The sequence below is a fragment of the Microcaecilia unicolor genome, chromosome 7 (assembly GCF_901765095.1).
Source record: "Microcaecilia unicolor chromosome 7, aMicUni1.1, whole genome shotgun sequence".
In the NCBI taxonomy this organism is placed as follows: domain Eukaryota; kingdom Metazoa; phylum Chordata; class Amphibia; order Gymnophiona; family Siphonopidae; genus Microcaecilia; species Microcaecilia unicolor.
Genome location: NC_044037.1, coordinates 230033550 through 230059943, shown reverse-complemented (window position 1 = coordinate 230059943; position 26394 = coordinate 230033550). Strand labels below are relative to the sequence as shown.

The 26394-nt window shown below is 43.9% G+C and overlaps 1 protein-coding gene across 1 annotated transcript in view; it reads left to right on the top strand.

Annotated features, from left to right (window-relative positions):
* Positions 1-26394, top strand: part of UBR3 (ubiquitin protein ligase E3 component n-recognin 3) — a 686242-nt gene that overhangs the window by 280955 nt on the left and 378893 nt on the right. Inside the window, 1 exon segment of the mRNA XM_030210854.1 lies at positions 25427-25568. Coding sequence (XP_030066714.1) covers positions 25427-25568 — 142 coding nt within the window.

The window sequence follows — 26394 nt, the reverse complement described above, 5'->3', positions numbered from 1 at the left end:
TGCCAGAAATTTAGGTTGGTCTCATGATTTCAAGAATTGCCAAGCTTCCGACAGCCAGAATAAAGCACTTGGGCTAGGTTCTGGCCCATGGGCCATAGGTTGGACAAGCATGTGATAGATATATATTATCCATAGTGTGAGCTTCTTTAGACTATGCTGTTGGGATTTACTACAATTATATTGAAATATACATAGAGGGGCATAATTAAACGCAAACGCCTATCTCCATGGGCGTTTATCTCCAAGAACGGGTCTGTGAAGGGGCGGGCTGAACCGTATTTTCGAAAAAATGGACGTTTTTGAGCTGGGCATTTGTTTTTTCTTAGCGATAATGGAAACTAAAAACGCCCAGCTCAAAAACGTCCTAATCCGAGCCATTTGGTCGTGAGAGGGGCCACGATTTGTAGTACACTGGCCCCCCGATATACCAGGACACCAACTGGGCACCCTAGGTCAGTGCGGTGGACTTCAGAAAAAGCTCCCACATGCATAGCTCCCTTACCACAGGTGCTGAGCTCCCAACCCCCCTCCCCCAAAACCCACTAGCCACAAATGTACAACACTACCATAGCTCTTAGGGGTGAAGGGGGCACCTACATGTGGGTACAGTGGGTTTTGGAGGCCTCCCATTTACCAGCACAAGTGTTGGGGGGGGGGGGATGGGCCTGGGTCCACCTGGCTGAAGGCACTGCGGTACCCACTAAAACTGCTCCAGGGACCTGCATAAACGCAGGCCTCTAGGACTTTTTGCTGCTGTATAACATTGGCACACCAGTTGACACCTGAAGACTAATCTCTCCGAAAACGTCCTTTATTGGAATAAGCACGTTTACTCACAGCTAACTGCAGAGGTTGTGCCCCACTGGCAACGAGTCTCCCTGGTACTGAGATGAGCAGTAGGTCAGAGCAGGCAGAATGCTGTACAATGCCCTCTTTCAGCCACATTCAAGGTAAGAACTAAGTTGTCTAACGTGGCTAACACAGGAAAGGGAACTAAAACTGGCTTACAAAAATGGCCACTACCGCATGGACTACAACAGGAAACACAACAGGGCACACTCTGACCCAGTAGGCAGGGGGAAAAGCACCATGGGAGAAGAGCCTACCAACTACCAACATCATGAGACTGTAACACAAGCTAATGAAATCACGGAGCCCAATACCCTACACCCACCACAATGCAATGCTGATGTGACCCTGGAGTGCACCCGAGAGCCACATCTGACCCAGGGAAAGGCTGTGAGAGGATCGAACACATTCTGCTGTCATGGAGGTGGGTACGGCATTTGAGGCTGGCATACAGACTGGGAAAAAGTTTTTAAAGTGGGGTTTGTTTGGTGGGAGGGGGTTAGTGACCACTGGGGGAGTCCGGGGACGTCATCCCCGATTCCCTCCAGTGGTCATCTGGGCAGTTGGGGCACTTTTTTGGGACTTGTTCGTGAAAAAAAAGGGTCCAAAAAAAGTGACCCAAAATCGCGGTAATCGATTATCAGCTACAGACGCCCATCTCTCCTCGGCTGATAACCACGCCCCAGTCCCGCATCCGACACGCCCCCGTCAACTTTATTCGTTTCCGCGATGGAGTGCAGTTGGAAACGCCCAAAATCGGCTTTTGATTATACCGATTTGGGCGCCTTTGTGAGAAAAACGCCCAATTCCCGATTTGGGTCGAAATATAGGCGTTTTTCTCTTTCGATTATAAGCTGGATAGTACCATAGTAGATGACGGCAGAAAAAGACCTGCACGGTTCATCTAGTCTGCCCAACAAGATAAACTCATATGTGCTACTTCTTGTGTATACCTTACCTTGATTTGTACCTGCCATTTTCAGGACACAGACTGTAGAAGTCTTGCCCAGAACTAGCCCCATTTTCAGGACACAGACCGTAGAAGTCTTGCCTAGAACTAGCCCCACCTCCCAATCTCGGCTAAGCTTCTGAGGATCCATTCCTTCTGCACAGGATTCCTTTATATTTATCCCACGCATGCTTGAATTCCGCTACCGTTTTCATCTCCACCACCTCCCGTGGGAGGGCATTCCAAGTATTTACCACTCTCTATGTGAAAAAATACTTCCTGACATTTTTCTTGAGTCTGCCCCCCTTCACTCTCATATCATGACCTCTCGTTCTACCGCCCTCCCATCTCCGGAAAAGGTTCGTTTGCGGATTAATACCTTTCAAATATTTGAACGTCTGTATCATATCACCCCTGTTTCTCCTTTCCTCCAGGGTATACATGTTCAGGTCCGCAAGTCTCTCCTCATACGTCTTGTAACGCAAATCCCATACATTCTCGTAGCTTTTCTTTGCACTGCTTCCATTTTTTTTACATCCTAAGCAAGGTACGGCCTCCAGAACTGAACACAATACTCCAGGTGCATATCTGAGTTTGGGATTGTTGAAGTTTAGCGAATAAGGGATCAATTGAGAAATAGGTGGTCACGATCTAATGAGTTCTGTCATGGCATAGTATGTGACTTTCCACCTTTTATGACCACTTAGAATATAAGAGTAAGAACAGAACATAAGAATTGACATACTGGGTCAGACCAGTAGTCCATTTAGCCCAGTATCCTGTTTCTAACAGTTGCCAATCCAGGTCACAAGTATCTGGCAGAAATTTGTGCAGTTTGGACTTTTATGGGGTAACACTGAGAGACTACTGGAATTGGTCAAAAAGTATGTGCATATTCTATGAAGTTTGCAGATTTTCAAAGTAAAAGTATGTATGTATTTTTGAAACAGGTGGGAAATCAGGAGACGAAAGGCAAATTTTGGTTCCAAACAAGGCAACTTTATTGCTAGCAAGTGAACAGCACCGAGTAGCCTCGGGACACTGTGTGTCATAAATCATCTGACACTTACATTTATACTTCCCTACTGGGCCTGCGCATTTGGCCCCTTACACGTCACAACCGACATGCGCAGTAAACATTTGTAGTTCTTACAGTACAAAATTGTAGTCCCAGTACGTACACACGTCATAACACTGAAATGATACTGGCAAGAAAAACGAAACTTAGCAGCTTATTCTTCACACACACACAATGCTCCTTTCTAGCACAGGAGATAAGGTTCGGCTCAGGAATGCAGGGGGGTGTCAGCACCCTCCAAGGTCGTCTATTCAGATGGCGTTGCTACAGGCAAGCTGGTCTTGTATAGGCCTTGCTAACTACTGTTACAAGCTATATGTCTAATAGCCCTGCATTCTGTGTTTTCATTAGTAAACAGCAACTTCTTTCATTAGTAAACAGTAAAACTGGATAAGGCACAAATGTCCAGTGCAGTAATAAGGTGTGGCTAAACAGCCAAAAGCAGAGGTAGAGTCCATAAGTATAAGTCCATCAGTAGGCACAAAACATGAGGTTGTCCTTTTGCTCAGTAGTATGCATAGTATTCGAACAGTATCCGGCGGTCCACTCCTTCATTCCCCCCTTTTGATACTTGAACATCCATTCTGGTGGAGAGTATCACCTCCATGAACCCTGAAAAGGAAAGAAAGGACAAGGATAGTTAGCGAGGGAGGCAACAAGCGAGCCCTAAGCCCTTGCGCAGCCGTTGGTTGCTTCGCCGGGTTTGAGACGGAGGGCCCCTAGTGGATTCCCCCCCCCTTTGTAGCCGGTCTTATGCTGCACAAGGGTAATGGCCCATTAAGTGACTTAGGGGGTTCAAAGTGCACATCAGCCACAAGGTGCTTCGTCGTAAGCTTCATCAGACTGGGGAATGGGGGAGTACATCTGGAGAGCCATAAGCTGGGCAGCAGCACGGCGATCAGCGATGCTTTCCATGGTGGAGCGGAGACACGTGAAAACTAAGGGGAGAGACAAAGGTATTAATAGGCAGGACAGCAAAAACAGGCCACCCATGACGAGGAGGCCTTGCAGGCTCCCGGAGGTTGGGAGCCAGCTGGTGAGGGAGGAAGTCCAATCCCACGCACTGTTCCAGGTCTGGACGGGGACGTGGGCTAGTTTGACCATCCGGTCAGTTATTTCTCTGATGACATGGCTCTGGTCATCAATCTGTAAGCAGCAATTACTGAGGTTAAACTTGCCACACACCCCGCCCTCCTGGGCTAAGAGATAGTCAAGAGCCAAGCGATTTTGGTAAACGGCGGTAATGAGTTTAGTGTTCTGTCGAGCTAGGATATTGAGGGCAAGGGCCGAATCGTTGGTAAGGATTTCGAGTACGGCCTGTAGGCGAATAATGCGATTCAGCATGTAGATAGGGGTGCGGTACCCGTATGTACCATCTTCAGCCCATGTGGCCGGTCCATAGTAATGAATGATACGTTCAGGCGGCCACTCGTTGTCCTTCCAGTCTCCAATTTGGACTTTGGGCTTGATGATTGGGAAAGACCGTTTTCGTCGGGCAGGGTTATCAGGCCCCTTTTCCACGTATAGGGGGATACCCAAAGTTTCGCCGACTTGTATGGGCAGAAGGAAAAAACTAGGTCGGACCGTGCCCAAGAGACAGGTACCGTACCAGCGGGTCGGGAGTTGTTCATAGGCCCTGCGTCCGCAGATATAGTAGTAGCCCGCCGGGGCTACCCACTTGAGGGAGGCGTTCCCTCCGTATGTCCATGTCGTGTTCAAGGTGGGTTCTGTCCAGATAGGCTCCGGGGCGGGCAGGTTGTCCGTTTGCCACCAGGTCGTCCGGCTGCCATTATACTGAAGAACCCCCGTACAAGCAGAGTCTCCCAGTATTGCTAGCAAGTGAACAGCACCGAGTAGCCTCGGGACACTGTGTGTCATAAATCATCTGACACTTACATTTATACTTCCCTACTGGGCCTGCGCATTTGGCCCCTTACACGTCACAACCGACATGCGCAGTAAACATTTGTAGTTCTTACAGTACAAAATTGTAGTCCCAGTACGTACACACGTCATAACACTGAAATGATACTGGCAAGAAAAACGAAACTTAGCAGCTTATTCTTCACACACACACAATGCTCCTTTCTAGCACAGGAGATAAGGTTCGGCTCAGGAATGCAGGGGGGTGTCAGCACCCTCCAAGGTCGTCTATTCAGATGGCGTTGCTACAGGCAAGCTGGTCTTGTATAGGCCTTGCTAACTACTGTTACAAGCTATATGTCTAATAGCCCTGCATTCTGTGTTTTCATTAGTAAACAGCAACTTCTTTCATTAGTAAACAGTAAAACTGGATAAGGCACAAATGTCCAGTGCAGTAATAAGGTGTGGCTAAACAGCCAAAAGCAGAGGTAGAGTCCATAAGTATAAGTCCATCAGTAGGCACAAAACATGAGGTTGTCCTGTTGCTCAGTAGTATGCATAGTATTCGAACAGTATCCGGCGGTCCACTCCTTCATTTTTACTTTGATAACTATACTTCCTGATTTCTGACAAGGAATAGACTTTGGGAAATTCAAAGGTAAGCACATAGTTGCAAACCTTGTCCTAGCTCTACCCCTTGCATTGCCTTCCCCTAATATGGGTGAATATGCATGAAATGGCAGTATGCATGCACTTTTACTGGTATTACAGGTGATACTTTTTTCAAAAGGCCGTTTCTGCGGGAGTACCCTGTTTTAATCATGGATATAGCTTTGACAATTACTAGTTTGTCAGAGTTGGCAGTATACAAATTTTCTGTAAAGCTTTTGCAGTGAAACATAATTATTAAATTAGTTTATCATAATTCTGTGACTGATGATAGGAATTCAAAAATTTATAGGCAAACATCATTATGCCTCTAACATTTACAGTGGGGGAAATAAGTATTTGATCCCTTGCTGATTTTGTAAGTTTGCCCACTGACAAAGACATGAGCAGCCCATAATTGAAGGGTAGGTTATTGGTAACAGTGAGAGATAGCACATCACAAATTAAATCCGGAAAATCACATTGTGGAAAGTATATGAATTTATTTGCATTCTGCAGAGGGAAATAAGTATTTAATCCCTCTGGCAAACAAGACCTAATACTTGGTGGCAAAACCCTTGTTGGCAAGCACAGCGGTCAGACGTCTTCTGTAGTTGATGATGAGGTTTGCACACATGTCAGGAGGAATTTTGGTCCACTCCTCTTTGCAGATCATCTCTAAATCATTAAGAGTTCTGGGCTGTCGCTTGGCAACTCGCAGCTTCAGCTCCCTCCATAAGTTTTCAATGGGATTAAGGTCTGGTGACTGGCTAGGCCACTCCATGACCCTAATGTGCTTCTTCCTGAGCCACTCCTTTGTTGCCTTGGCTGTATGTTTTGGGTCATTGTCGTGCTGGAAGACCCAGCCACGACCCATTTTTAAGGCCCTGGCGGAGGGAAGGAGGTTGTCACTCAGAATTGTACGGTACATGGCCCCATCCATTCTCCCATTGATGCGGTGAAGTAGTCCTGTGCCCTTAGCAGAGAAACACCCCCAAAACATAACATTTCCACCTCCATGCTTGACAGTGGGGACGGTGTTCTTTGGGTCATAGGCAGCATTTCTCTTCCTCCAAACACGGCGAGTTGAGTTCATGCCAAAGAGCTCAATTTTTGTCTCATCTGACCACAGCACCTTCTCCCAATCACTCTCGGCATCATCCAGGTGTTCACTGGCAAACTTCAGACGGGCCGTCACATGTGCCTTCCGGAGCAGGGGGACCTTGCGGGCACTGCAGGATTGCAATCCGTTATGTCGTAATGTGTTACCAATGGTTTTCGTGGTGACAGTGGTCCCAGCTGCCTTGAGATCATTGACAAGTTCCCCCCTTGTAGTTGTAGGCTGATTTCTAACCTTCCTCATGATCAAGGATACCCCACGAGGTGAGATTTTGCGTGGAGCCCCAGATCTTTGTCGATTGACAGTCATTTTGTACTTCTTCCATTTTCTTACTATGGCACCAACAGTTGTCTCCTTCTCGCCCAGCGTCTTACTGATGGTTTTGTAGCCCATTCCAGCCTTGTGCAGGTGTATGATCTTGTCCCTGACATCCTTAGACAGCTCCTTGCTCTTGGCCATTTTGTAGAGGTTAGAGTCTGACTGATTCACTGAGTCTGTGGACAGGTGTCTTTCATACAGGTGACCATTGCCGACAGCTGTCTGTCATGCAGGTAACGAGTTGATTTGGAGCATCTACCTGGTCTGTAGGGGCCAGATCTCTTACTGGTTGGTGGGGGATCAAATACTTATTTCCCTCTGCAGAATGCAAATAAATTCATATACTTTCCACAATGTGATTTTCCGGATTTAATTTGTGATGTGCTATCTCTCACTGTTACCAATAACCTACCCTTCAATTATGGGCTGCTCATGTCTTTGTCAGTGGGCAAACTTACAAAATCAGCAAGGGATCAAATACTTATTTCCACCACTGTAGGTATTACTGTACTTGATTTATCAGATGTCCTTCTATGGACATGGAATTGATGAAATAAACTGATAAGTAATTGTGGAGAAATGTAAACTTGAAAACTTTTGGAAAGGGTATGTTTGGTGTCATGGTTTTCCTTTTTTGAAATTTGCTGACATTAGCTTTTCACTTCTATTGTTCTGCTAATATTTTTTAAGTGAGCAGTCAAAATGGAATGATGTATTGCCTGCCAACATGAATATTGCATAACCTCTATTCCAGAACAATTTATTTGCTAATTGGGTTCTGCATTCCCTGAGGTGGTCCCTCCTCCCCCCTCCCCCTCCCCCCTCCCCCCAAGGAATTAAAATGTGCCTTTTCTTTAATTTGCTTAGAGTTATTATTTCAGAATAATAATGTCTTTTGTACAGATTTTAAGCTTTGCAGATGGCCTTCCCCTACTTTTATTCTAAAGCATCAAAAAAAGTGAAGTTTTTGAAAAGTCCAGTCAAAGAATTTTACATTTATTTAACTGACTTTATTTTATGGCATGACTTCTTTATGTGATTAGAAAATTCTTGATTGTCTCTAATTATTTAACTATTGTTTGTAAATGTTTTAAATTATATATATATCTTGACTGTATTCTGCTTAAGCATGGGGAATAATTCCATAATCTGTATGCTAAGTTATATGGCTATTATACGTGGAAGTCATGAAAATAATGACATATACATGTGTATGTGTGCAAGTATACACTTATATGCTAAAAATCTGTCTAAGTGCTTGCTATTCTGTAAATATACATACAATTTACATAAAGGGACATTTTTTGAAATGACATCTAAGCGTAAAAAAACACATCCATCTCAAAGCCATTTTCAAACAGGAAAAACATCGTAAGAATAATCATACTGGCTTAAACCAATGGTCTATCTAGCCCAGTATCCTGCTTCCAACAGTGGCCAATTCAGGTACCTGCAGAAACCCAATTAGTAGCAACATTCTATTTTACCAGTCATGGGGCAAGCAGTGACTTCTCTCATGCCCATCTCTCGGTAACAGACTAATGACTTTTCTTCCTGGAACTTGTCCCAGACCTTTTTTAAAACCGAGATACACTAACCGCCATTACCACATCATCCGGCAATGCGTTCCAGAGCTTAACTATTCTTTGAGTAAAAAAAATTTCCTCCTATTTATTTTAGTTTTAAACAATTTTTGATGAATAGTTGTACATCACAGATAACAAGCAAAATCTTTAGCCTCAGTACAACTTGGCCAAAAATATAAACAGTGCGGTAAAAGAACTTTGTTTATAATAGAAGAAAAACCTCCCCCCAACCGTAGCCTGCCAACCTCTAGCCCTCTATCCTCTCCTACCCTTCCCTCCCTATTATCCCCTTACCCACCCCAACCCTGCGTCCTACTCTGATAGCACAGGGGAACCCCCCCCCCCCAGGAAGCTTAATGGTTTAACAGCTTAATCTTCAATAGATCCCTCTAAAGCACAGTAGTATATAGTATTGAGGAGCAAACTTCACCCCCGGGAACTGAACTCTTGCAGATAGGAACTCCAGATCTGCGTGAATCGTACCATATGTTTCGGGGATCCTTTCACCTCTCTTGCCTCCCACAATGCCAGCATATGCACCTGATTCCTCCAGTGCCAGAAAGCCGGCGGCTCCGGTACTGTCCAATACTGTAGGATACGTTTCTGGGCCACCAGGTTCAAATTTCGACACAGGAGGCGAGCCAAAAAGCAGAAGGCCAAGGGTGTATCCAGCACGAATTGGTCCCAAGTCCCAGTTACATCTTTGCCCAGCATCTTGATCATAAATCTCCTAATTCGCTCCCAAAAAGCCTGTACCACGGGGCAAGCCCAGAATGCATGAAAAAATGAGTGAGGTTGGTGGCCACACTTGACGCAAGCACTATCCACCAATTTTTTTGGGGATCCCTTTTTACTAACGACCTGTGAAGTCCCGAGACCGACAGCTTATGCCCGAGGTGAACTCCCAATAGGGATTGGTCTAATGCAGCAATATAATGTTTAACTTCGGCATACATGTTGCAATTCCCCCAGGAAGTCCCAATCTTGGTCTGCAGCTCTCTGTATTCTATCTCCCTCTCTTCCCAGCAAGTGCTCCACCCTCGTAATGCCATGCCTCTCCCAAGAGAGGAACGTGGGGTTATCCATGCCCGGCTCAAATGTAATGTTGCCTCTAATGGTAATTGGTCAGACACTAATGAACTTTCCTTCCCCCCCCCCCAACCTCTCACCAGCATTCCCCATACCTCCCGTAGTGGGCGGAGCAACGTACAATGCTTAAAGTGTCGTGGGAGTTGGCTAGGGAGTGAAATATTACTGTTCTAAATCAGTCGGAGTGAACACCTGGGATTGGCAAAACCAGTCCCCCAGGTGATCCAGTAAGCAGGAGTTGGCTAGGGAGGTGGTGCAATAGTGAGAAGAACTTGTAAGGAGTGAAATATTACTGTTCTAAATCAGTCAGAGTGAAGACCTGGGATTGGCAAAACCAGTCCCCCAGGTGATCCAGTAAGCAGGCTTGATTATACAGAACAAATCGGAAAGCCCCAAACCTCCCTGCGCCCAGCCTCCCAGCATAAGAGATAACTGTACCTTGGGCTTCTTACCAGCCCAACAAAACCTACTAAAGACCCTGTAGATGCTTTTCAGATATTTCTGTAGAAGACTGAGTGGGAGTGTCTGTAATACATAGAGCCAATGAGGAATCAAAAGATTCACCGTTTCCCTTAACAAAATTGGGAGCCCTCCCCAATTCTCCAATTGGTTTCTCGAATCCCCCAAGAGAGCTGTGATGTTGAGAGTATATAACGACTCCAGGTCCATAGCCAACTTGATGCCCAAATACTTAAAAGAACGATCCACACAACTCAAAGGGAAATCCGGTCCCCACAGCTGTCTCACCTCAGGGGAAGATGCCAGAGCCTCTGACTTAGATAAATTTAGATGCAGACCCACGTAATCTCCATATTCCCTCAGTATTTCCATAAGAGATAAAAAGGAGTCATGCGGATCAGTAAGAAGCACCAGTAGGTCATCCGCAAAGGCTGCAATCTTAAAACTATGCTGGCCTATCTGTACGCCTTAGAAAGATTCTCAGTAGTATCCTGAATAAGGGGATCTAATGAAAGCACAAATAGTAGGGGTGACAGTGGGCACCCCTGCCTCGTACCCCGGAGTATGGGGAAAACCTGCGATTCCTCTCCATTGACCAGGACCTTGGCACAAGGAGAGTGATAAATGGCTCAGACAGCTGACAGAAACCGCCCTGTAAAACCATATGTCTCCAGAGAGGCAAACAAAAAGTTCCAGCGGACCATGTCAAAAGCTTTCTCAGCATTGAAACTTATAAGCAATGACTGTGCCCCATTCTGCCTCCTAACTTCCAACGCAGCCAGGATTCTCCTCAGATTTGTTTTGCTACCGATCTCCCTTCCACTATCCTACCTGTGCCTCATGCAAAAGGCTCGGTAAGATTCTGGCCATATGATTAGCCATAATCTTTGCCAATAGTTTAGCTTCCACATTCAATAAGGATATAGGGTGATAGGACTCTGGCCTCGTGGGGTCTTTACCCGGTTTTGGCAAAACTATAACCTCTGCTAAAGACAAATTAGGCGGCAGTTCTTCCGCACCTACTATTTTATTTAGATAGCTGGCTAAAGGCGCTATTATGTCTGTCCCCATGAGTTTATAAACCCAGCTGGGCCCGGGGCCTTCAACAAAGGGCCCCTCACTATCACCAAGGCGACTTCATCCTCCTGCATCGGCCTATTTAACAATTCCAGATCTGCCTGACCAAGAGAGGGTAAATCAAGATTATTCAGATAAAGTGATCCCGGGAGTCCCTGCTGTGAGGGTGCATCATACATTTGCCTGTAAAACTTAAACACCTACAGATTGTCTCATCTGAGCGAACATCAGCCCCCCCCCCCCCCCCCCCCCCCCCCCGTCTGCCTCTCATCATAGGAACTCTCCCAGTGTCTCCTCTGGGACGCGCTAGCCGAGCCAGCAAGCGACCCGCTTTGCCTTATTTATATAGTTTATACCTGTAATATGTTTGAGATTTAAGGGTGCACTGGTGAATTAGTTCATTTAAAGCCACCTGCAACTCCAGCAGATGTCGCCTGTGGGCTTCAGTATGTGTCTGACCAAAGAGCCTGTGGGCCTTGCTCACCTGGGAACCCAATCTCAGAATCTCTCTATTTCGGGCTGCTTTGATAGAGAGGTGTGGTAGCTGTGTTAGTCCACTCTTAAAGGTTATCAATAGAAATCAAACAAAATAAAACATGGAAAAGAAAATAAGATGATACCTTTTTTATTGGACATAACTTAATACATTTCTTGATTAGCTTTCAAAGGTTGCCCTTCTTCCTCAGATCGGAAATAAGCAAATGAGGTAGCAGATAGTATATGTGAGAGAAACATCAAAGCATTACTTTGACTGTCTGACAGAGTGGGAGGGTGGGGGTATGCATGGGGCTTCTTTGACAAAGTGCGAGTAACTTATAATTTCCCCCTATAGCACTGTTTTCACCGCATCCCAGTATAATATTGGGTCCCCTATGTGTGCTCTATTCTGAGTCTCATAATCATGCCAACATCTCACAATCCTCTCTCTGAAAGTCGTGTCCCCATACAGCTCCATCAGAAACTTCCAGGGACTGCATCTAGCTCTCTTATGACCCAAGGCCCAGTCCATACACACCCACGCATGGTCCGAGATTGTGTAAGGTCCAATCTCTGCTATGAGAACCGTACCAAACAATGCACAGGACATTAGAATATAATCAATCCTTGCCTGAGTGTTATGCGCATGTGAAATATGTGTGTAGTCTCTATCTGTAGGATGTAGTACACGCCAGATGTCTACCAAATCCAGCAGATGGCCCAGACGTTGCAAGCCCTTGCTAGCCAGCCCCGCATCTTGCCTGCCCTCATACGATCTATCCATTTGGGAATCCCAAACAGCATTAAAATCCCCCCCCCCCTCCCCCCCAACACCACCACCAGGGGAACCCGAGGACAGTTAAGAAGACGACCAATCACAGTTTGGTAAAATTTCTTGTCATACTGATTGGGAGCGTAAATATTACAAATCATTATTTTTTGACCATGGATCTCTAGCTCTACCAGTACATATCTTCCCCCAGGGTCTATAGAAATGGGCCGTACTGCTGCTGCCACCCTCCTTCGAACTAAAACTGCTACTCCACCTTTCTTCCCTAGAGCAGCAGCAGACACACAATCTCCCACCTACCACGATTTTAGTTTAGCATGCTCTATCTGACTAAGATGTGTCTCTTCTAATAGTGCAATATCAATTCTATGTCTCTGTAGGTGTTGCAATATTTTGGACCTTTTTATCAGTGAGTTAATTCCCCCTACATTCCAAGTTACCAACTTTACCATAAACAGTGCAAGATGATGATACAATTAACAACAAATTTCCAATACCAGGTCCCCTATTGCCATATCTACCCCAATCCTAAAGACCAATAAGCTTCCCCCTCCCCCTTTCCCCTCCCTCCCTCCACCCCCCCTCCTTCCCAGCAGCCCCACATTGAGAGTTCCCCTTATGGGAACTATCACGTCTGAACACCACCCCGACCACTCCCCCCCCATCTCCGAATATACATTGTTGCTCTAGCAGAATCCCCATTAGCAATCAAATCTTCAGGAAAAAAAATTGGAAAACCTTGGTTTTTACGGAGCAAACAGGACTCACACAAAACATGCCCTATCCAGTCACTAGGCTGCTACAGCCTCAGTTCTCATAGCCCCAAGTATGCTGCCATAAACAGTGCAAGATGATGATACAATTAACAACAAATCTCCAATACCAGGTCCCAGGATGACGTCCCAGCCAGCGCGTCCCCAGAACGTACATCATCTCAAGGCCCTCCCTCCCCCCACTCTATAGCTTCCTCCCCCAATGTGCTCCCCAAGGACTCACATTTGTGCCTATTGCCGTATCTACCCCAATCCTAAAGACCAATAAGCTTCCCACCTCCCCCTTTCCCCTCCCTCCCTCCACCCCCCCTCCTTCCCAGCAGCCCCACATGGAGAGTTCCCCTTATGGGAACTATCACGGCTGAACACCACCCCGACCACTCCCCCCCACCTCCGAATATACATTGTTGCTCTAGCGGAATCCCCATTAGCAATCAAACCTTCAGGAAAAAAAATTGGAAAACCTTGGTTTTTACGGAGCAAACAGGACTCACACAAAACATGCCCTATCCAGTTACTAGGCAGCTACAGCCTTAGTTCTCATAGCCCCAAGTATGCTGCCATTACTGTAGTTGCTCAGTCCAGTGGGCTACAGCTGTTCGTTTGCTCCATTACTTTAATCCTTCCCTTCAAAATAAACAAAAATACGTAAATGCCTCTCTTCTGGCTGCTATAGCCGCTTGCCATGACCAGTAGCTAATTCACTTCCCTGAGGCATATACTCTGTCCAATCGGACTCTTGCTCTCACACTCCCAAAAAGTAGCATCAAAAAAAATTCCAAACTCCTACTTTAGGGCGATGTTGCTTGTCCACTCTCTGTTGTGTTTTCCTCCTCCAGTTGCGCCACATATACCCTCGCTTCTTTCACTGAATCAGACAAACGAGTTGACCCCCTGTATGTGATCTTCAGCACAACCGGGTATAGCAAAGCGAAGCATATCTTCAAAGAAACCAGTTTGGAGCAATGGGGTGAAAAGGCACGCCGCTTCACCACCACTCCTGCCGAGTAATCTTGGAAACATAGAACATGTTTGTTTTCAAATGTCAATGCTTTGCCTGAGCGCGAGGCCTGTAAGATATGTTGCTTATGGGCAAAAGTTATTTATTTATTTGTTACATTTGTACCCCACATTTTCCCCACCTATTTGCAGGCTCAATGTGGCTTACATAGTATTGTAATGGCATTCGCCGGGTCGGTTGATGGCAAATACAATGTTGTATTGTGGTCGAAGGGAATGAAGATTGTATATTGTCCAGTACGATCATTGGTAATGTTGTGTTGCTAGGTGTGGGGGTTTACGGTGGATTGGTGGGGTAGGCCTTTTTGAAGAGGTTGGTTTTTAGTGATTTCCTGAAGTTTAGATGGTCATGGATTGTTTTCACGGCTTTTGGGAGTCCATAGTTGTGTGCTTATGTAGGAGAAGCAGGATGTGTAAGTTGTTTTGTATTTAAGTCCTTTGCAATTTGGGTAGTGAGGTTTAGGTATGATCGTGATGATCCGATACTGTTTCTGGTTGGTAGATCTATGAGGTCTATCATGTATCCTGGAATTACGCCGTAGATAATTTTGTGGACCAAAGTGCAGATTTTGAAGATGATCCTTTCTTTGATTGGGAGCCAGTGCAGCTTTTCTCAGAGGGGTTTGGCACTTTCGAATCGTGTTTTACCAAATATCAGCCTGGCTGCTGTGTTTTGGGTGGTCTGGAGTTTTTTTGTGAGTTGTTCTTTGCATCCCGCTTAGATTGCGTTGCAGTTACCTGCATGGCTTAGGACCATTGATTGTATTAGGTTTCTAAAAATTTCTCTTGGGAAGTAAGGTTTTAATCTAAGTTTCCACATTGAATAGAACATTTTCTTTATTACGGAGTTTACTTGGCTCTCAAGGGTAAGGTTGTGGTCGATTGTGACTCGGAGTATTTTTAGGCTATCTGAGGTAGGGAGGGTGTGTTCTTGGGTGTTTATGGTTGTGGGTTTTTACTTGTTATGTTGAGATGAGAGGATGAGGCAGTGGGTTTTTCAGTGTTCAGTTTCAGTTGGAATGAATTTGCCCAAGAGTCCATGATGTTCAAGCCGTCATTGATTTCATTGGTTATTTCTGTTAAGTCATGCCTGAAGGGAATGTAGATTGTAACGTCATCTGCATAGATGAACGGGTTGAGGCCTCAATTGGATAGGGATTTAGCGAGTGGGATCATCATTATGTTGAAGAGTATTGGTGATAATGGTGATCCTTGAGGTACTCCGCAGGCTGCTTTCCACGGTGGTGATATGTTTGAGTTTGATTTTACTTGGTATGTTCTGGTGGTTAGAAAACCCTTGATCCAATTAAGTACATTTCCATCAATCCCAAAGTGGCCAAGGAGTCTTAGTAGTATATTGTGGTTTACCATGTCGAATGCGCTCGACATGTCGAATTGGAGGAGAAGTATGCTTTTACCTGTGGCTATTTCCTGTTTGAATTTCGCCAGGAGAGTGACTAGGACAATTTCAGTACTATGGTGGTGGTGGGGGGGAGGGGAATCATGATTGTGAGTCATGTAGTATTGAGAACTTGTCCATGTATTCCGTAAGCTGTTTGGTCACCAAGCTTTCCATCAGTTTGACTACTAGTGGGATAGACGCAACTGGGCGGTAATTGGTGAGGTCGTTTGTGTTTTTCTTGGTGTCTTTTGGTATTGGGGTGAGTAGGATGTTACCATATTCCTCGGGGAAGAGACCTTGTTGTAGCATGAAGTTTAGGTGGGATGTGAGGTCTGCTATGAAGCAGCCAGGGGCGGATGTAAGCAGATGACTGGGATATGTATCCAGTTTGCAGTAGGTGTTGGCAAATCTATGGGTCACTTGTGTAACTGATTCAGTGGTGAGGAGGGTAAATGTTGACCAGATACAGTCAGCTGAGTATCTACCAGGGATTAAGTCCAGGTCGTTGATGAAGTTTTCGATGTCGGTGTTTTGCTGAGGAAGTGTGCTGCGTAATTTTGTTATTTTTTCGTTAAAAGTAATTAGCAAATTTGTCTGCGGATGGGATGTCTGTGTTGGTTGTGATGATAGGGGTGGTGTTAAGTAACTTATTTACGAGTTGGAATAGTTTCTTCAGAACTTTGTAATCCGGTCCTATTTTAGTTTTGTAGTATGATCTTTTGGTTTGTCTTATTGCACATTTGTATTTTCTCGGTATTTGTATTAACACTCTCAAAATAACCACCCTTGGCTTAGTGGAGTTAGCATGACGTGAGCCCACACAGTCAGCCCATACCATCTGGGAAAGTGATCTCTTTGGTTAGCCACCTCTCTAGAAAACCACACATTTCCTTATCTCCCAGATTTTCAGGCAGCCCGACCAATCGGAGGTTATTCCTCCTGGAACGATTCTCCAAATCTTCCATTTTTATCTCCAAGGCCTCTAGCTGCTTTTTAATATTCTTTTGCGCTCTCTCCACCTACGTCACTCTATCCTCCACCTCGCTCGTTCTGGATTGGAAAGCCACAAACTCACGGGTCAGGTCTTCCATGCGGTTGTGAAGCTGCTCCAATTTTGTATCTATGGGTGAGCAGAAGATTTCAGAATATTTATAATGACACCTAGATCTTTTTCTTGAGTGCTGACTCCTAAGATGGACCCCAGCATCAGGTAACTCGGATTTGGCTTATTCTTCCCAGTGTGCATCACTTTGCATTTGTCCACATTAAATTTCATCTGCTATTTGGGTGGCCAGTCTTCTAGGTTCCTAAGGTCTTCCTGCAATTTTTTCACAATCTGCATGTGTTTTGACAACTTTGAATAGTTTTGTCATCTGCAAATTTAATCACCTCTCGTCTGATTTCCAGATTATACATACATACATACATACATACATACATACATATATATATATGTATATATATATATGTATATATATATATATATATATATATATATATATACACACACACACACACGTCCCAGTACAGATCCCTGTGGCACTCCACTATTCACAGTCCTCCATTGAAAAAAAAAACCGGCCATTTAACCCTACTCTCTGTTTTCTGTACAATAACATCAGGGATTTCCCATTCAAAAACTCGTGAGAACGTCCAAAATGAACAGCAGTGTCCAAATTATGAATGCCAAAAACCTGGGGACAAAGATGACTGGCACCATTATCACTGTTGGACATCTTAGTTTTGTTCCCACCCAAAACATGCCTCCAACATGCTCTTTTGCTATTTGGATGCACTGCAGTGTAAAACGTCTTAATTTTGCTTTTCTTAAATTGTTGTTTAAATATTTTTGGCAGATGGATGTTTTTTTATCCTTCAGTTATTCATGTATCACAGGCATTTAGGCCCACACATGCTCTTGTGCCTAAATTAAAAGCACGCATTTTTCCTGTTATCCTAATATTCTATAAAGGAAGGTAGATGCCTACATTCCTTTATAGATCGGATGCCAACCAGGTGTCTAGTTATAGAATTGCCTCCTGTATGCAGACTATAAATGCTCTTAAATAATACCCTACTAGATGTGGTCTGCAATAGTGCGTTTTTTTCTCATCACACAGGTAATTAAGAAGCAGTAGACATTTGACATTTATTTATCCACCATGGTGTGGTTATTGGGTCATGGTTTTGATTCTTTTTTTTAATCCCTAAACAAGTTTTCTGGATGTCTACAATGAATATGCATAAGAAATTTACATACTAATATATTAATGCACCATTTTTACATACTGTCAAATATCAAGGGCTCTCTTGACACTTTACATTATAAAATTCTATCAAATAACATTACATTTTATCAGTGCTTTTTTTGTAGAAAAAAAGGTGCCGGTACTCATTATGGGCGGGGTCACCACATATGGCTCCACCCCTATGATAGCCACACCCACATTAACCACACCCCCTATACCAGCCATGGCGCATATAAACAGACATCACTGAAAATATTACAGTACTATAGGAGAAAAAAATAACGTGATTTGCTAAGTAGTAGTAGTAGTAGTATACCCAGTGCAAAATAAGACAGCCAATGTAAATTCTCAAATTGGACATATTACAAACACTAAAATGAAAATAAAATGATTTTTTTCTACCTTTGTTGTCTGGTGACTGTTTTTCTTTCCATATTGGTCCCAGTCTGTGATTCTCCTTTCCTCTGTTTTCGCTTAACTCTTCTGTGCCATTTGTCATTTTTGTCTCCTTTTTCTTTGCTTTCTTCAATATTTTTCAGGCTCTCTCTCTGTCCAGATTTAATTCATTCTTACTATCCATTCTTTAATTTCCTTCATCTACCTGTGGCTTTTCATCTTTTCCTCACCCTTGTTCTCCCCATGCCCCTTCCTCTTATTCTCCAGTCTTTCTCTATTCCCCTTTTCCATCCAGCAGCTCTGCTTTCTCTCCCCATCCTTCCAGTGTCTCCCCTATTTCTTTCTGCATTCTTCCATCCAGCGTCTTCCCTCTTTCTCTCCCTATCCTTCTGTTTTCCCTCTCTCTCTCCCCATCCTTCCATCTGTTTTTCCCTCTCTCTCTCTCCCCAATCCTTCCCTCTGTTGTTTTCCCTCTTCCTCTCTCTCCCCAATCCTTCCCTCTGTTTTCCCTCTTTCTCTCTCTCCCCATCCTTCCATCTGTTTTCCCCTTTCTCCCCAATCCTTCCATCTGTTTTTCCCTCTCTCTCTCTCTCCCCAATCCTTCCCTCTGTTGTTTTCCCTCTTCCTCTCTCTCCCCAATCCTTCCCTCTGTTGTTTTCCCTCTTTCTCTCTCTCCCCATCCTTCCATCTGTTTTCCCCTTTCTCCCCAATCCTTCCATCTGTTGGTTTCCCTCTTTCTCTCTCTCCCCAGTCCTTCCCTCTGTTGGTTTCCCTCTCTCTCTCCCCAATCCTTCCCTCTGTTGTTTTCCCTCTCTCTCCCCAATCCTTCCCTCTGTTGGTTTCCCTCTTTCCCTCTCTCCCCAATCCTTCCCTCTGTTGGTTTCCGTCTTTTTCTCTTTCCCCAATCCTTCCCTCTGTTGGTTTCCCTCTTTCTCTCTCTCCCCAATCCTTCCCTCTGTTGGTTTCCCTCTTTCCCTCTCTCCCCAATCCTTCCCTCTGTTGTTTTCCCTCTTTCTCTCTCTCTCCCCAATCCTTCCCTCTGTTGTTTTCCCTCTCTCTCTCTCTCTCCCCCAATCCTTCCCTCTGTTTTCCCTCTCTCCCCATCCTTCCATCTGTTTTCCCTCTCTCTCCCCTTCCTTCCATCTGTTTTTCCCTCTCTCCCCAATCCTTCCATCTGTGTTTATCCTCTCTCTCCCATCCTTCCATCTGTTTTTCCCTTCTCTCCCCAATCCTTCCATCTGTTTTTCCCCTCTCTCCCCAATCCTTCCCTCTGTTGGTTTCCCTCTCTCTCCCCATCCTTCCCTCTGTTGGTTTCCCTCTTTCCCCAATCCTTCCCTCTGTTGGTTTCCCTCTCTCCCCAATCCTTCCCTCTGTTGGTTTCCCTCTTTTCCTCTTTCCCCAATCCTTCCCTCTGTTGGTTTCCCTCTTTCTCTCTCTCCCCAATCCTTCCCTCTGTTGTTTTCCCTCTCTCTCCCCAATCCTTCCCTCTGTTGTTTTCCCTCTTTCTCTCTCTCCCCAATCCTTCCCTCTGTTGGTTTCCCTCTTTCTCTCTCTCCCCAACCCTTCCCTCTGTTGGTTTCCCTCTTTCTCTCTCCCCCAATCCTTCCCTCTGTTGGTTTCCCTCTTTCTCTCTCTCCCCAATCCTTCCCTCTCTGTTGGTTTCCCTCTTTCCCCAATCCTTCCCTCTGTTGGTTTTCCCTCTTTTTCTCTTTCCCCAATCCTTCCCTCTGTTGGTTTCCCTCTTTCTCTCTCTCCCCAATCCTTCCCTCTGTTGGTTTCCCTCTTTCCCAATCCTTCCCTCTGTTGGTTTCCCTCTCTCCCCAATCCTTCCCTCTGTTGGTTTCCCTCTTTTTCTCTTTCCCCAATCCTTCCCTCTGTTGGTTTCCCTCTTTCTCTCTCTCCCCAATCCTTCCCTCTGTTGGTTTTCCTCTTTCTCTCTCCCCCAATCCTTCCCTCTGTTGGTTTCCCTCTTTCTCTCTCTCCCCAATCCTTCCCTCTCTGTTGGTTTCCCTCTTTCCCCAATCCTTCCCTCTGTTGGTTTCCCTCTTTCTCTCTCTCCCCAATCCTTCCCTCTGTTGGTTTCCCTCTTTCTCTCTCTCCCCAATCCTTCCCTCTGTTGGTTTCCCTCTTTCTCTCTCTCCCCAATCCTTCCCTCTGTTGGTTTCCCTCTTTTTCTCTTTCCCCAATCCTTCCCTCTGTTGGTTTCCCCTCTTTCTCTCTCTCCCCAATCCTTCCCTCTGTTGGTTTCCCTCTTTTTCTCTTTCCCCAATCCTTCCCTCTGTTGGTTTCCCTCTTTCTCTCTCTCCCCAATCCTTCCCTCTGTTGTTTTCCCTCTTTCCCCAATCCTTCCCTCTGTTGGATTCCCTCTCCCTGCCAAGTTTGGCGCGAACGGCGCGAAGTCGCGACGCACGCGGCACCAGCCCCTATTTCCGGCCGCTACTGCTTCTCCTGTTGAGCAGCAGCGACCGCTACACAAAGAAAAAGAAGATTAACAAAAAAAATTTGAAACCTGGCTGAAACGCGGCACCCTGGCACTGTAGACAGCCATTAGGCATTGGCTGTTGCCCCGCAGCCGCTCCTCCTCTTGCCTCTACGTCACTGCCCCTGGAGGAAGACCCCGGAGGAGCGCAGTGACGTAGAGGCAAGAGGAGGAGCGGCTGCGGGGCAACAGCCAATGCCTAATGGCTGTCTACAGTGCCGGGGTGCCGCGTTTCAGCCAGGTTTGAAGTTTTAAAAAAAATCTTTTTCTTTGTGTAGCGGCCGCTGCTGCTCAACAGGAGAAGCAGCAGCGGCCGGAAATGGGGGCTGGCACTGCGTCCGTCACGGGGCGGGGGGAGCAAAAAAAAAAAAGGTGCCGGTACGCCGTACCGTTGCGTACCGGCACAAAAAAAGCACTGCATTTTATACTTTTGAAATAACCAAGCTTTTAACAACTTATGAAACCTAAGACAGTTCAGATTAATTCTCTGTTCTAAAGGGAGAGAATTCCATAGACCAGGAGCAACATCATCAGGTGTAATTAGGGCAGGTATTTATTTGGATTTTGCTCACACCTTTTTTCAGTAGTATCTCAATGTGAGTTGCATTCAGGTACTCTGGGTATTTCCTTGTCCCTGGAGGGCTCATAATTAAGGGCCCTGTTTACTAAGGTGTGCTAGCATTTTTAGCACATGCTAAAAATTAGAGTGCGCTAACCGTGTAGACACCCCTAGGAATTCTTAGCAAGCACTAAAAATGGTAACTTTTCTCTAGTGTGGCTTAGTAAATAGGTCCCTTAGTTTGTACTGGAGGCAACAGAGGGTTAATTGACTTGCCCAAGATCACAAGGAACAGCAGTGGGATTTGAACAGGGTACTTCTAGAAATGCTCTAGCCACTAGGCCACTCCTCTACTCCACTATATAGTTTGGCTACCCTGAAAATTAGATACTAAAGGTGCTGAGGACAGACATTGCAAGTCACAGGTGACAATGTTATCACTATTTAAAATGGCGGCTTAATTATATAGGTCCTAGACACACAGTTCTCTCCACCACCTTCATCCAATATTCATCACCTCTTCAATTGTTTTTTTTCAATTATTTATTCATTTTCTCTACATGCCTCAGTGGTACTCATTGCCCAGTCATGATTTCTGTGGCAATGTTTTTAGCACCTAGATCTTCATTGGCTATATATCGTAAAAAAAAAAAAATATATATATATGCTTTAAACACTTATCTGTGTAGATATTCGGACTGGGGCTCAAAATCGTCCGACATGCATGTTTCGCTATTAAGCTGTTTCAAGGACTTGCCCTATAAAATCAAACACACAACGTCTTAATTCATATAACATGAGATGTAGCTTATAAATCATACCAGATGACAAAGCATATCTTATATTTACCCTTTGCCGTTCTAGTGCCAGCTTCGCTGCATTACTACCGGGATAACCCCTGCCAAGATGGCAACGGCGTTTTAGTAAACCTATTTAAATTTTAACTTTAATGACGTATCAGACTCACTTTGCTCCTATTGGATGGGGCTAAAAGCCCATTACATTAAGGAAGCCCATTCTAGTTCTGCATTTAACCCTTTAGGGGCTACAGTTTGCAAAGTTTAGATATGCCATTGTTCCCTGTAATTTAGTATCCTCTTAGTCGACCCTCCTCCCCCTCTCTGTTGTATATGTTCCAAAATCCTCCATTTGATTTCTTCCACGGTATGGTTTTTTTCTAACCAATGCTCCACTAAGGGAGCCTGAGTGTTCTGGGCCATGATTCTCAGTGTTTTTATTGGATGACTACTTCTCCCTATGTATATTAGATTACATGGGCATTGAATGCAATATATTATATTTCTTGTATCGCAATTTGTCATATTCCTAGCCTTCAAAATTTTACCTGTGGTGGGATCCGTCCAAAGCGGTCCCACCATCGTGGTCTCGCACCATTGACATTTCCCACATGTACAATGTTCTCCCTTTCTGTCTGCATCTCGGTGGACCAAATTTAGTCCCCGCTAGCCTTTAACCTATAGTTTGCCCTCAAGTATAGGAAATCACTGGGAACTCCAGAAAACATGGGTTTAATTGAACCTGCGCTATCTGTTGACTAATATTTGTATATTGGAGCACGCAAGTAAGTCTGTCCTCCTGTTGTTTGTCATTGTCTGCCAGCAGCGAGGATCGCTGAACAAACCTTGCTCTCAAGTATGCTTTTTTAATTGCTGATTTAGGATATCCCCTTGCTTCAAATCTCTGATGTAATTCTTTTGCCTTAATTTTAAATTCTTCTAACGTCGAACAGACCCGTTGAATTTGCAAAAATTGACTTATCGGGAGGCTATATTTTAACCTAAAAGGATGGTAACTATCAAACTGGAGTAGAGTATTTCTACTAACTGGCTTCCTATATAATGTTGTACTCAATCTTGGACCCACCCTATATACTGTCATGTCTAGGTAGTCAATTTGTTCCCTACTTGTCGACATCATGAATTTGATATTAATATCCAGCCTATTTAGCCATATGACAAAATCTTCCAGCTCTTGTTCTGACTTTGTCCACAAGAAGAAGACATCATCCAGGAATCGTTTCCAACACAGTACTCCCCCAAACTTCATGATGTGGATACTGAAACGCGTAAAACCATATCTCCCCCTTAAAACATTCCAGAACCTGGTGCAATCCACAGTACTTACCCACGCCAACTACTGTAATAGTATCTTCTTAGGCTGTAAGACCCATATCCTGAAAAAACTTCAGACTGCTCAAAATACAGCAGCAAGACTCATTTTTGGCAAATCACGATTTGAATGCGCAACACCTCTTCGACAAAAACTTCACTGGCTCCCCATTCGAGAACGAATCAACTTCAAGGTCCACACATTAATCCACAAGATTATTCATGGTGAATCTCCGGACTATATGCTCAATCTGATTGACCTTCCCACCAGAAACATGTCTGAACCTCGCGAACTTACCTCAACCTACATTACTCCAATTGCAAAGGACTCAAGTACAAAACCTATTACGGATCAAACTTCTTCTTAGGCAGCCAACTCTGGAATGCTCTCCCCAGACTTATCTGATCAATCAGGAACTACCTACCCTTCCAGAAATCACTAAAAACCCATCTGTTTAAGCAAGCCTACCCAAATGAACCAAACTAATCCTATGAACCCAATTACCCAACACTTGCACATCTCTACCCACCTATATCTTTTATTATTCTGCTATACTCAACTTATATTTTCCCTATCAAGTTTCACTATCAATAATCTGTAATCCCTATTACTATGTAAGCCACATTGAATCTGCTTTGAGTGGGAAAGCGCGGGGTACAAATGTAATAATAAAAAATTTTCATCATCTTAGTTGTAAATTCTACTAGTGCCAGAACCATATAACTTTCTCAATGGTTGCTGTGTATGGTGAGATCTAATCATTGGATTGTTTAGTTTGTTACTGGTTGCTATGTGTACCACTGCCTAGTGGTGTATAAGCGTAGCAAAATCTTGCTACAGTGGCACCCTGTGTTTTAAATGTAAAATATATGCTTTTAAATTTACAGTAACTGTAATCAATTTCCCAAACACCTCATTACTCACACTAGCTTCTCTATCTTTATCACCATCAATGGACATGTAAAAATAAATATTTAACTATTCGGGGATCTTCAGACATTTCAAAAGTTTCCACCATATGGGACTTTGCCACAAATTGTAAATGGTGTCCTTTGCATCCTCATGGATCAACCTGTCAATTTTTTACTTTGTCTTTATCTTACATTTTGCTCTTTATATTTTAAAAAAAGTTATATGTCTTCAATTATTTGTTCAAAATTATACTTATATTTAACTTATCTTATAGAAAATAGCAGCAACGATTTCCTCCAGCTCAAACCTCTGCCGACATGGCCAGGTTTCGTTACACTTCGTCAGGGAAGAGGCTAGCATTTCTATAGTGGCTTCAACGTCTCAAGAAAAATGGCTTGAGATGTTGAAACCACTATAGAAATGCTAGCCTCTTCCCTGACGAAGTGTAACGAAACCTGGCCATGTCGGCAGAGGTTTGAGCTGGAGGAAATCGTTGCTGCTATTTTCTATAAGATAAGTTAAATATAAGTATAATTTTGAACAAATAATTGAAGACATATAACTTTTTTTAAATATAAAGAGCAAAATGTAAGATAAAGACAAAGTAAAAAATTGACAGGTTGATCCATGAGGATGCAAAGGACACCATTTACAATTTGTGGCAAAGTCCCATATGGTGGAAACTTTTGAAATGTCTGAAGATCCCCGAATAGTTAAATATTTATTTTTACATGTCCATTGATGGTGATAAAGATAGAGAAGCTAGTGTGAGTAATGAGGTGTTTGGGAAATTGATTACAGTTATTTTGAAATACTCCCCACACTGGAAGTTAGGTTTCCTAAGTTGATTGTTTAAATTTACAGTGACATATAATAGATGGATGCATTGTCACACCTGGCTTCATTTTACTATCTTTGCAAACCAAAGGAATGTTTGGAAATCGCTCCATTCAAACAACCCATCCCCCCCTTTTTCCAGGTATGAGACAGGCTTGTGCACACACAAATTTGTGCACAGAGGGGTTGGAAAGATTTCCATGAGCCATGCTCTGAATGCCTTCACCATTTGTTTTGTTTAAATTACATTACAGGAAAAATGGTCTTACATCATTTAGAGAGAGCAGTGTTCTTCAGTGAACAAAACAAAATGCAAAAGTTAACCTGTACATTGTCTAATCTTTCTTTATTTTGTTGTTTCAACAGTTTAAAGCAGACTGGAAAATTCTCTGGTAATCCGTGGCCCCCCTACAAAAAACGGACAACACTCCACCCAAGTTATAAAGGGCTCATGAACCTTTTACACTGTAAAACATTACATATTGTTCTGTTCACCCTGCTTTACAAGGTACAGTTATAGTTTATTGTACATTGTGTTTTAATGAATGAATTTGGTGTCTCATGAGTTGTTGTTGTTTTTTTTAACAATTTGTAGTTGAAATTTTCAGGCTCTGCCATAGAAGCACTAGAGCAGAAAAACCTCTTTGCATGCATTGTTAAGTTTAGCCCAGAGTTTCCCCAATATGTCCTAGTCTCACAGCAGACAGGTTCATAATCTAGCTTCTCTTCATACACTATCTCATATTTATGGCCATGGTGGGAGACCTCCATGCTGCTGAATTACCAGCCATCAGAAGATAGCCTGAGTATTGCTCGTGAACTTATGTGCTGCTCTCTTGCAACAGGTGAGTATCATCTAAATTTTTGGTGAAAGTCTTGCTCCTAGCCTGTGTATTGTCTATTATTTTTTTCTTTAAACAATACATTAACACAATAACAAGTTTGTGCATCTTTTCTAACTGAACTACCAGTACAATAGCAAATAAATAGAATACAAAGGAATAAATTTTTTTCTGCTAGCTTTGTTCAATAGCAGACAGATTTTCACAGTTTCAATTACCCCTTCTTTTTTTTCTTCCTCACCCACTTGCTGAATAGATAAATTTTGTCCAAGCAAATTGTTTCACCATAGTCATGAGGGAAGGTGACGCTAATCTTCTTCATCCATTCAGTGGACATATTTGATGCTGTCAATAACCAAGAAATATATAGGATAAAAAGCTACAGGTCTCAGATAATACACAAATACAAAGGGAGCAGTAAAACAAAAATAAATCCTGATTTCTATGTGTCTTTTATATACATATTTATCACAGAAGAGTATTAAAAAAATG